At 40.6% G+C, this 10,924-nt stretch overlaps 1 protein-coding gene across 1 annotated transcript; it reads left to right on the top strand.

Moving 5' to 3' along the window:
- Positions 1-848: 848 nt before the first annotated feature.
- Positions 849-10,391, top strand: ccdc62 (coiled-coil domain containing 62). Its single transcript, XM_049604471.1, has 13 exons — positions 849-1,271; positions 1,362-1,402; positions 2,609-2,752; positions 3,068-3,260; positions 3,630-3,796; positions 4,155-4,256; positions 4,386-4,557; positions 5,981-6,082; positions 6,290-6,378; positions 6,967-7,067; positions 7,872-8,034; positions 9,941-10,090; positions 10,253-10,391. Exons 1-13 carry the CDS (start codon positions 1,208-1,210, stop codon positions 10,310-10,312), a joined length of 1,548 nt encoding a protein of 515 aa, XP_049460428.1. The 5' UTR covers positions 849-1,207; the 3' UTR covers positions 10,313-10,391.
- Positions 10,392-10,924: the final 533 nt, after the last annotated feature.

The raw sequence follows: 10,924 nt of genomic DNA, 5'->3' as shown, positions 1-10,924 counted from the left end.
TCTATCAATGTTTCAGGTTTATTTTTGCAAACTACACATATTTCATCCAACTCAGTAAATCTAGACACTTTATAACCAATAACCTTAAATCTGTTTATTTATTTTTTAATAGTGCAAATTTCTGTGTTTCCCTGGCACAAAAGAAGAATAAAAAACAACGAAAAACAAAAGAAACACCAGTATATAAACACCAATACTGGCTATTGATGATTAAGTTAATTTGTACATTTAATTATTATTTTACAATGTCAATGAATTATTATTTTTAATTAATTATTGATGCATTTAATTATTATAAACATGTACATCATGACAAATTAGCATTGGGGGCATTGTGCTTGGACTGTCACTGGTAGAAAGTGTGCAAAATTTCAAAATGAATCTCTCTAATCTTGTTAGAAATACAGAATTTGAAGGGACAAATCCTTCTGCCTTTTAATGTCACATATTTATAAGTCCATAATGATTTCCCTCTTAGAGAGGTTTTCTTTTTAGAAGAAAAATATCGTCTTATATATTTATTTGTACATTTTAAAGTCTTTATTTCTATCCTATTCATGAGTAACAATGGAGAGAAAACACAATGGAGAAAAAAATAGTATGCAACTATTTTGGCAGCGTCGTGTACCCGTAGTGGGTGACGAGCATATTTTAATGCTGACCGGAAGTAAGAAATGAATTACACTTATTAATTAGACGTTCGTGTATCTAGAAAACGATAACTAGTGACTATTCTTCAGTCTATATAAATAAACTTAATTAAGAATTAAATAAAAATATTATTTTAAATACTGCGAGACGTACTTTGGCGTGACGTCACTGCCCGACCCTTGTTTACTTCCGTCGTTCATTCACGTTCAAAAGTTAAACTCTCCGCGAAGCTAACGTCAACTAGCTAGGTATTTTCAGTGTTTTAAATACACTTTAAAGTCAGTCATCAACGTTTAAATGTTTTTAGAGCGCGTTTTAATTTTGAAAAAAGTTGTTTATCTTGTTTTGCTGAGTTTCATTTAACTTTAGAAGTTACTCACAGAGTTGGTCAGTTAATATTAGCGTTAAGTTAGCCTTTCTAACTGAAGGGCTAACGTTAGCATGCGCCCCAAAAGATGTTTAAAACAAGCTCACAACAACAATGACGGTAACATAAGACGGGGAGAAATATCACTAAGGAGTTGGTTGTAATATTAGCACTTTTAGTTATGATGTGATGGACGGAGGAAAAAGACTGTCTCCTCATGGAGGTGCTTCAGCCTGTTTCCCCTGGTCAAACGGTAAACACTCACACCACCAACAATAATGCCATTAAAGTGCTTTGTTTGACATGTATGAGGGAAGTCTCAACCATCCATTGTGACTTTCAGATACTTCAGCTGAGCTCTGGCACAGCACTCCAGTTAAAAAGGTCAGTGAGATTTCATTGAAACCCATTTAAAAAATAAATGTATTCATGTCTGACTGTGATGAGCTGTTGTGGACTGAAACTAACTACACCTACTCAAGTACTGTATTTAAGTGCAAATGTGATGTACTTGTACTTTACTTGACTATTCGCATTGTTTGCATTTTTATATTTCTACTCCATTATATCTCAGAGGCATCCCCATCTCCTCCCACTGCTGTACCAGAGCATTACTCTGCCAATCCTGCTGTGTTGTTCCACCTGCTTTTTAACATGCTGTCAGTTTCTAACAGGGCCAAACTCACCCCTATCACCAATATCGCTGCCAAGATAATTGGTTTCCCCACACCCAACCTCTCAGAGTTAAACATCAGGGCCATTGCACACATTGCGACCCCAATAGCACAGGACATCACACGCCCACTCAATCACCACCTCACCTGACAGCCCTCAGAGCACTGAGGTGCAGAAGGACTCACTTTGGGGAAGACCCTGATCCCTGCAGCCATAGCTGCCTTAAGTAATGGGCCTTGCTGAACAGGCCTGAGTTTGCACTCCTGTCAGTGTTGTTACTGTGTGCTGTGTACTTGCTGTTGCCTGAGAATGTACCATGCTACGGAAGAAGAATCACACCTTGATGACAATGAAATCTGAGCCTTAAGTCTAAATTATTGTACTTTTCCTTCACTACATTCATGGGATAGCTTTAGTTACTTCCTGTCCAGTGAAAACTATGTACCTCCATATGTGGTGATGCTGGATGTTTGTGATACACTGAAGAATATGCTCTCAAAATTCTCCTCCTCCTTAAGCTAAATAAACTCCTTAAAACCGTCTTTAATCAGCTGGAAAATGCATCGTCACAAAGCTGAAAACAGGCTGTTTTTCAGACTTTTTAGAGATATGTGGTTCTCACAGGACAGCCACGCTACAAACATATGATGATCTTATAGAATATGATGCACTGCTGTAGAATAATCTACCCAACAGTATATAAAGGTGTTAAAATGAGCAAAACTGTAAACAGCTACAACAATACCGCAATAACATTCACACTAATGCAGCAGGAATATTAAGCCAAAACATCACATAGAATAGGAAAACACTGACTACATGGAACACTTTATTTTCACAGTGTGGTAGTAGTACTTATAATTAAATAAGAGATTTGAATACTTCTTCCACTACTGTATGTGCACTACTTTTCAGAAAAATGGTGGTGCTTTACTGGACACCAGCCAACCCTCTGTCCTAACCAGCTTCAAGATGGACAGCACAGCAAAACAATGGGCCAAAAATTCCCCTCCCATCCCAGCAGACTCGCTCTGTCCCCCCAGTTCGCAGGATGCTGAGGTGAGATCAAATCTGACCCCGACACAGGACCTCCAAGTTCATTGTTTCCCACACACGGAATTAATTTATGATTACATTATGTCTTACGTCAAATTCAAAATTATTTTTATGTTTAGCATAAAGGACAAAAGAAAACAACAAATTTATATTTTAGAAGCTGGAACCAGTGAATTTTTGGTATTTTTTGCTTGAAAAAACATTTAAATGATTAATCAGTTAATAACTGACAAAAGTTCTATTTCTAACAGGGTAAACAGACTTTGTTATGGTGACATTAGCTTTACACGCCTCTCTCTGTCTGTGCTTTGCCAAAAGTTTCCTGTGAATGACCCGAGTGGCTCCACGATCCAGAGGCAGAGGAGGGAGCTCCAGCTGCTGATGGCTGAGCTGAAGGACAGGGACAGGGAGCTGAACACCATGGCTGCTTCCCATCACAAGCAGCTTCACGCCTGGGAACAAGACCGCCAGAAGGTGCTCAGCTTGGAGCAGAGGTGCGCCCGTTTGGATGGTGAGGACACAGGCAGGATATTTTTAAACAGATCCGGTCCTCCTTTTACTATTTTTTGGCTTTTATCATCAAAAATGCAAATTATGATGAATAATAAATTGTGAATAGATGTTTATTGTTTTTCTGTGTTGTAGAGCTGCAACTAACTATTGTTTTCAGTTGTTTATTAATTTGCTAACATTTTAATCTAAAACCTTTTAGAACATAAAGGAAATTTACCTTTATCACATCCCTGTTGTTAAGCTGGCACCCTCAAATTCCTGTATTCCTTTTGAGAAGCAGCAAACCTTGGGAAAGCAGGGACCAGATAATGTTTGGTATGTACTTGAAAAATGTCTCAAACAATCAGTTGCTATGTTGTTTGTGCAGATGAGTTGCAGAAGCGCAACGAGGTGATCAGAGTCCTGACTAAACGTGTGTGGGTGGTGGAAACCAGGGAGGCGGAGGTCCAGAAGGAGCTCAGCGTGGCCCAGCAGCAGCTCTGTGAGCTGGAACAGAAACATCAGAACATGAGCCAAACATGTCAAGACTTTGAGGTACAATTATAATGTGAATACACTTTTATATTCTCCTTAAAAATAAATCTGCTCACATCATGTCAAAATAAGGCAGAGCAATAGCAGCAGGACTGCTCGCTCAAAGTGGAAATATTGCAGCCTGTTTGCCGCTGTCGTCTGCAGCACTCTCGCTCAATACTGGACCAGTTTCAAAACCTGTTGTTCCCATTAGCTACTTGAACACAAAAACATGGGAAAATAGGATTCAGATTTAAAAATACCAAACTTACCCTTTAAAAGGAACTCATTCTTCTCATTCATACTCAGCTGAAAGCAGTCTTGCTAAGCAGAACTCAGTATGTCTGCTTTAGGTTTAAATGTCTGTGGTGTCTCCCAGGAGAAGAACCAGAGTCTCAACTCCACGGTCATGGCTCTGTCCACTCAAGTCGGCTCTCTGCAGGTCAGGGAGGAAGAACTGAGCTCCATGCTCAAACTCAAGGTACACAGTAGACTGCTTTTCTTTGTAACTTCATTAAATACTTATTAGGATCGTTAAGTTAAGTTGTATCTGTGTATGATTCTTTAAATATTCTGCTAGTTGGTTAATACGATCTGTTTTCCCCATCAGGACAAAGATGTGACCGAGGCCTCTGGTCATGTGGTCGACCTCACAGGGCGCCTTTGGGATCTGGAGACATCACTGGCAGAGAGTTGCTCACGGGAGAGCAAACTCCTGAGAGACTCAGAGGAAAATAAACGCCGCCACAGAGAGGCCAGGCACGAGATCACACATCTTAAAGGTACATGAGTACAACGTCAATCAAACCTCAGTTCCATATGTTTGGGGGTTTTTTGCTTACAAATGCGTAGACACTGTTCTGTTTGATGTGAGCAATGTCTTTGAGTTTGATACAGGGTACACACAATGAAAGCATGACATGAATATAACAATATGGGAACCCTCTTTCCTTTTTTTCTTTTATTTTATTTGTGTATTTTATTACATATAATTTTATTATTTTTTATTAGTGTTTTATTTTTGTCTTTAAAATGTCTGACATGTAAGGGAAGACTTCATTTTGTTTTTGGACAATAATTTATCTCTGTGCTTTTGATATTCCTCTGGATGAGAGCACAGTTGCTTCTCTGTTCTTATGAGGTATTTGAAAATTAATAAAGATATTGTTGGGAAAAAAAATCCTAGACTTTAAATCGATCATCTTAAAACTCTTTTACTGAATCAGGCTACAGTCGCCCTGCTGATTTATTATCCTCATTATCACATGGTATACATCGACCTAAGTGTGCAGACTTAAGGCATCAGATTGCTCCAGAAAAGTGCTGGTCAAGTCTCCCATACCTTTGACGACGTTGCAATTATGAAGCCGCTGCGTCTTTTTGTAACTTTACAAAACACTGAACAACACTGACAAGCACCGCCGCTTTTCAGAGTGACTGGCGCCAGTGATAGAGATGAGAAATAAGACATGGTTTGCTCTGTATTTATTTAATTTTGGGGGATATTTTGAGCCTTTATGGACGTAGAGAGATGACAAGAAAACCTCTCAAGCGACAAGGGTGTCCCTGCTCTTTGCTTACACAGCTACATCCATCATTTTTCATGTCTTTTTCTTTGTCTTGCCTTTTCAGGAGACACTATCAAAAAAATGTGCACCATTATCCCCATTTGAGGAGATTCTGCCTAAAACTCAGCGGGCTTTTTCCCCCGAGTGGCCATTTGGAACAGTTAAAGGCACTGTTTCCTTAGATCTGGCCAAACAAGACTTTGTACCAGTACCTCAGCCTTAAAGTAAAGAAACATAATCAACCATAGGAGATTTACGTCATCTCTAGAGCTGCAACTAATATTATTTTCAATATCAATAAATCTGCCCATTGTTCTCTTGATTAATCATTTTGTCTGATGTCACAGAGGTGCTGTTTAATCTTAATTCCCCATTTTAATTCCAGAGTCTTGTGTTCTCCGACCAGCAGACCAAAAACCAACAACATTTCAGTTTACTTTTATGTATGACAAAAAAAAAAAGCAGCAAATCCTCACACTTGAGAAACTGGAATTAGAGAAATGTTTGGTATTTTTGCTTGAGCACAATTCTCAAAGCAGTTGGCTGTTAATGTTCTGTGTATTAACTAATTCATTAAGCCTCTAATTATTTCAGCCTCACATGTGTTGCTCTCTCCTGTGTCGTATTGTGGTTGTAGAGGAGCTGCAGCAGCAGGTGACACAGAGCAGCACTCAGAGAGAAGAGATCATCCGACTCAAACAGGAGCTCCAGCTGCTGCGCAGAGATCTGGCCCTGTCAGGTACGTTAAACTATCAACTACAAATCCGCTCTGTGGCCAGTCTCTGTTGTGTTTTTAAGAAGCATGTGTGTACAATAAGTGGAATCCAGTTTTATCTCTGCAGTCTTCTTCTCTTGATATTGATCTGTGCAGTAGCTGTTTGCAGACACCAGAATAAAAACAAATGTTCCTGCTGAGATAAGTGCAGCATCTGATGTTTGTCACCAGGGGAGGGAGACAGCTGGAGAGATGAGCTGCTGGATCTGGCTCGCTCCAAACAGGAACGCACCATGTCAGAGCTCCGCTGCCTGCGACAGGTACAGTGTCCAATATGCTGAACCTCACTGAGAGAAAAAAAGGTCATATCCAACAAAAAATCTTTCCCCTAGCCTCACCACATGGCTGAAAAATATAGCAACTAAACAGTTATGAATCAATAGAATATACTGTAATAAAAACACTTCTTCTTCAGTTGAATACGTCTTTCCTCATTCCTGCTACTCACACCGTCGTTGACATCAGAGGTGCCTTTCTGGTTTGGCAGCATACCTCAGACTGCTACTGCAGACTCTTGACTGCGGCTCTGGGTCACTGTCATGTCCAACACTTGTTTAAAGCACACAGTAGGGACAAGATACTGTGTATTATCACTTCTTTAAGTTAATCATGATTTTGGTTTTTAAAAATTAAAATGGAACTTTTATTCATTCACAGAGGAAAAAATCAGTCGTTGCTGCAGAACAAAGACAGAAATAAGTTCAGATAATTTTAAAAAGGAAAGAAAAAATAATAATAGGTATATACAACTAGAATAAAAATAAAAACAAAAATATCTGTTGGTATCTGATATCTTAAAAAAGTACATTAATAAATACACATAATGCTGTTTCTGTGTGTTTTTCCAGGTGTGTGAGAATCAGCGGAACGACCTGCAGCTTCTGCAGCTGAACCTGGAAAGTGCACGGGAATCTCTGCGGGAAAAGACGGGTCAGGCATTACCTGGCAGGTGAATGTGCCAGGAAAACATGGCTAGACCAAAGCAAGAGTTCATGTGGGGCGCCTGGAGCTTCAGAGTTCAAATTATCGGAGCCCCAGCGTTCCCTGATGAGAAACACGGATGAGTTGAGAGCAAGGAGCACACACTCAGGGGGTTTCTATGAATCTGCCTTTTTAATCTAACTTAACTCAGTCCTCTTGAAGTGGTCCAAAAAAGTGGCCCAACAGAAACGGATATGGTTCTGTCTGTCTGTTTATTTTCTCAAGCATTCCACTGCAATGTGATCCAGAGGCCTAAAATACGATGCCTAAGGGCAAATGGAACCTGGAGCCTTTAGTCTTTGTAATGCACAGCTAAAGAGAACCGAGTACTTGAAGCGATCATTTCAGAGTTCTTTTGGAGTGTTCACAGGTGCACTAAAAATGCTGACTCATTGCTCCGAGTCTGCTTGAAGGACTGAAAGTGACTGAGTGTAAAAACACCCTGAGAGTTTTCTCTGAAGCCAGAGATGTTGCCATGCTACTGTCTGAACTGATCTTGAGCTTCACACTTGTTTCCACAGCTCATTTTTACAAAAGTAAAGATACTGACACACAGTTCACAGAGCACGACTCGTAACAGCTGTCTGATCTTAGAAAAGCAAACTCTGGCTCCCTCTGGTCAGGATCAGCTCTCTGAGCAAATTTACCACACCGCCACAAAAGCCACCAAGAAACTGATAAATGAACGTACAGTAAATTTAACAGAGGGAGCTGTGCGATCTCTAAGAACAGGTAATGTAAATGATTTGTTTTGTCCTTGTTTGTATGTCAGTCAGGAGGAGTTACGATGTGTCTGTGCAGACAGCCGGTCACCTTCATCACTCAGAGTGAAGAGCTCAAGACCTCTACATGACTCTGCGTCTCCGCCTGCAGCCAATCTGAAAGCTACAGTCAACGGTGACCTGAGAGGCTTCACGATGACACACTCCATAGATGTAAGAGAGAAGCTGTGCCTCATATCAAGAACAGCTGTGTACATTAAGACATTTTTATTTCTCAATAAGTTGAGATGAAGTACCCAGGATCTGACATTTTATAGTAACATAAAAAAAGTGTAAGGGTCCACATCTTTTTAAGGAATAGTTTGACATTTATTGAGTTTCATGCAGAGTTAGATGCGACTGAGACCACTCTCATGTCTGCAGGTTGAATATGAAGCTACAGTCAGCACCCAGTTAGCTTAGCTTAGCATAGAGACAAGAAACAGGGACACACAGTCAGCCTGGCTCCGTCTAAAAGGTAAAAAAAAAAAAAAGAGAGAGAGAAAGTTTTGAACTCACTTTGTATCTTATTTTTCTTTAGGTTTTTTGTATGAATTAAACAATTGAGATACAATGTGTTAATTACAGGAGGTTGTAGTGTCTTATCCAAGAGAGGTATCAATCTTCTCGTTAAACTCCCGTCAAGAAAGCAAATGAAACTGGGCTCAGGTTATAAAATTCTAACTGATTTTGAAATCTGGTTGCATCACGTAGATGAGGAGAAACTTCTCAGATGTTCTCCTCTGTAACCTCAAACATGCACACACTACAAGATTTGAAAAAATGAGGCATCATACATTATAGGATATTTTTAAGATTACCAGAGGGGGAGCATGAATCACTGCCTCACGTGATCTCATGATCTCTCTTTAGTTTGCTTTTTAAAGAGGACACTGTTAAGTTAAGTAGTTAATGTGGAAGAAAATTCCAGAGTGGACAACAAGTGTCGCACACACTGACTCCAGAAGGCGTTTCTTTTATTTCAGTGACGATGTTTTCGGCCTTTTGGCCTTCTTCAAGATCAACACTCATACCTTATGATTGTTCATTATTAAACCTCATGATTGTTGATCTTGAAGAAGGCCAAAAGGCCGAAGAAAGAAAGAAAACATCATCAAAATAAAAGAAATGCATATGGGACCGGAGTGTGCGACACTTGCTCTCTATAATCAAGTGCCAGTGATCAGCACCTCTGTATTATTCTTGGTGTGCATTACTGTTATATTTTAAAGGGGGAGACACGCTCAACACAGGCTGTCTGTTCTTCAGTGAGCATTAGAGGTGAGATTTTACCTGTCAGTTTTAATATCTGTCAACAGTAGTATGCTTCCTAACGTTAGCTTCAAGGGCTTGAATGTTTACTTTTGCTTGGCAGCTCTGTCTGCTGCTCCGTACTGACGAGATCATAACTGTAATCATCCAGATTTTAAATCCTAAATATCAAACATGTGTGATATTATTAGGGCGGCCCCGATGAGCCTGTGAGCAGTCTGAAAGGGTTAAGGCCGGATCAGTAAACCAGCGGCACAGCGGTGCAGTGATTAGCATTGTTGCCTCACAGCAAGAGGGTGCCTGGTTCGAATCCAGGAGAGTCAGGGAGCCCTTCTGTGCTGAGTTTGCTGGAGCCTATCCCAGCTGACACTGGGTGAGAGGCAGGGTTCACCCTGGACAGGTCGCCAGACTATCACAGGGCTGACACATAGAGACAGACAACCATTCACACTCACATTCACACCTACGGACAATTTAGAGTCACCAATTAACCTGCATGTCTTTGGACTGTGGGAGGAAGCTGGAGCACCTGGAGGAAACCCACACTGACACAGGGAGAACATGCAAACTCCACACAGAAGGGCTCCTCCACCTTGTGCATTGAATCCTTTGTTGAGCAAAAGTGAAGATTTGTTTTAGCTCCACCTTTTAGTACCAGATCTGTGTGCTAGGTACCATAACAGAGGGGGGACCAAACATGGGGACGCTAAGGAACACCGTCACAGTGGATAAGGAAAAAAAAAAGCGTACTGAACTGAACTGCTCAGTGGAAACGGGGCTTTAAAGATTTTTCTCCTTCTCTCTCCAGGGTGATGATCCTCTGTCCAGCTGTTCTCTGCAGCAGCTCTTAGATGAGTCCAGGCAGGTCATCAGTTCAGAGCACAGCAGCTCCAGACCTACTCACAAGTGCCAGACATCCCACCATCATGACCACCACCCATCCACCCCTCCATACAAGGTAGAGGAGTTTCACAATGCTGGGCCTCATCACCCTCTTCTCTCGCTCCGTTTGTATTAACGGGGTGTGGCATCCAGGGTGTAAAACGTTCAGTTAAACTGCTGTTTCTTTTTTAGTTTGGGTGTGTTAAGACATAACAGCTTCATTATTTTCCTCCAACAGGCTGGTGAGACTCCACCCAGAGCCTGCCCTCGACACCAGACAGCCCTGTGGACAGATTGATGCTCACTGAAGCACAGATTTATTTATTTAGTTTTCAAAATCAGTGTTACTACAAAACCTGTGTGCACACAGATAAAGGTTGGACTGCCTCTCAGGAGAATGATGAAGTGTTAAAGTCTCATTCCTGCCATGAATTTGTACCTTTTTATACCTTTAATCTTGTTTTGTTTTTAACTTGGTGCCTCTGAATATTTTTGGAATACAAACCTAAATTCATGTGTATTTTTTATAAGCCTGTGTCAGATGTTTAAAGGCTGTGTTGTGTGGAGTGGGTGAGATGTGAAACCAGTCCTACAGGGCTGTTGAGTGGTGTGTCCTTGTATTGTCTTTCCAGTTTCACTGCCTTCAGATTCACCGGTGACTCAAGAGGAAATGTGGAGAGCTGTTTGTTACTTTGTCATCTGCTTTTGATTAAAAAAAATATTTATAAGTAAACCTATAAATCACTGGTGTTTTATTTCCTGTGATTAAACGCACTGATTTGGCGAGTACGCATTTTTACGCACGAGAGAAACGGCTGTGTTTACCTGTTGGTCACTTTTGTTTTCACAAGACGGCGATGTTTTCACCTAAAGAAGAGAATTAAAGGGGGAATCTTTTTTTGGGGACGTG

The sequence above is a fragment of the Epinephelus fuscoguttatus genome, linkage group LG18 (assembly GCF_011397635.1).
Source record: "Epinephelus fuscoguttatus linkage group LG18, E.fuscoguttatus.final_Chr_v1".
In the NCBI taxonomy this organism is placed as follows: Eukaryota; Metazoa; Chordata; class Actinopteri; order Perciformes; family Serranidae; genus Epinephelus; species Epinephelus fuscoguttatus.
The sequence above is the reverse complement of the archived record's forward strand: the minus strand, read 5'-3'. Positions and strand labels throughout refer to the sequence as shown.

Coding starts and splice junctions, on each gene's coding strand:
- ccdc62 (XM_049604471.1), top strand. CDS start 1,208: ATGGACGGAGGAAAAAGACTGTCTCCTCATGGAGGTGCTTCAGCCTGT. Junction 1,403..2,608: donor ACAGCACTCCAGTTAAAAAG/GTCAGTGAGATT, acceptor ACTACTTTTCAG/AAAAATGGTGGTGCTTTACT. Junction 8,035..9,940: donor CGATGACACACTCCATAGAT/GTAAGAGAGAAG, acceptor TTCTCTCTCCAG/GGTGATGATCCTCTGTCCAG.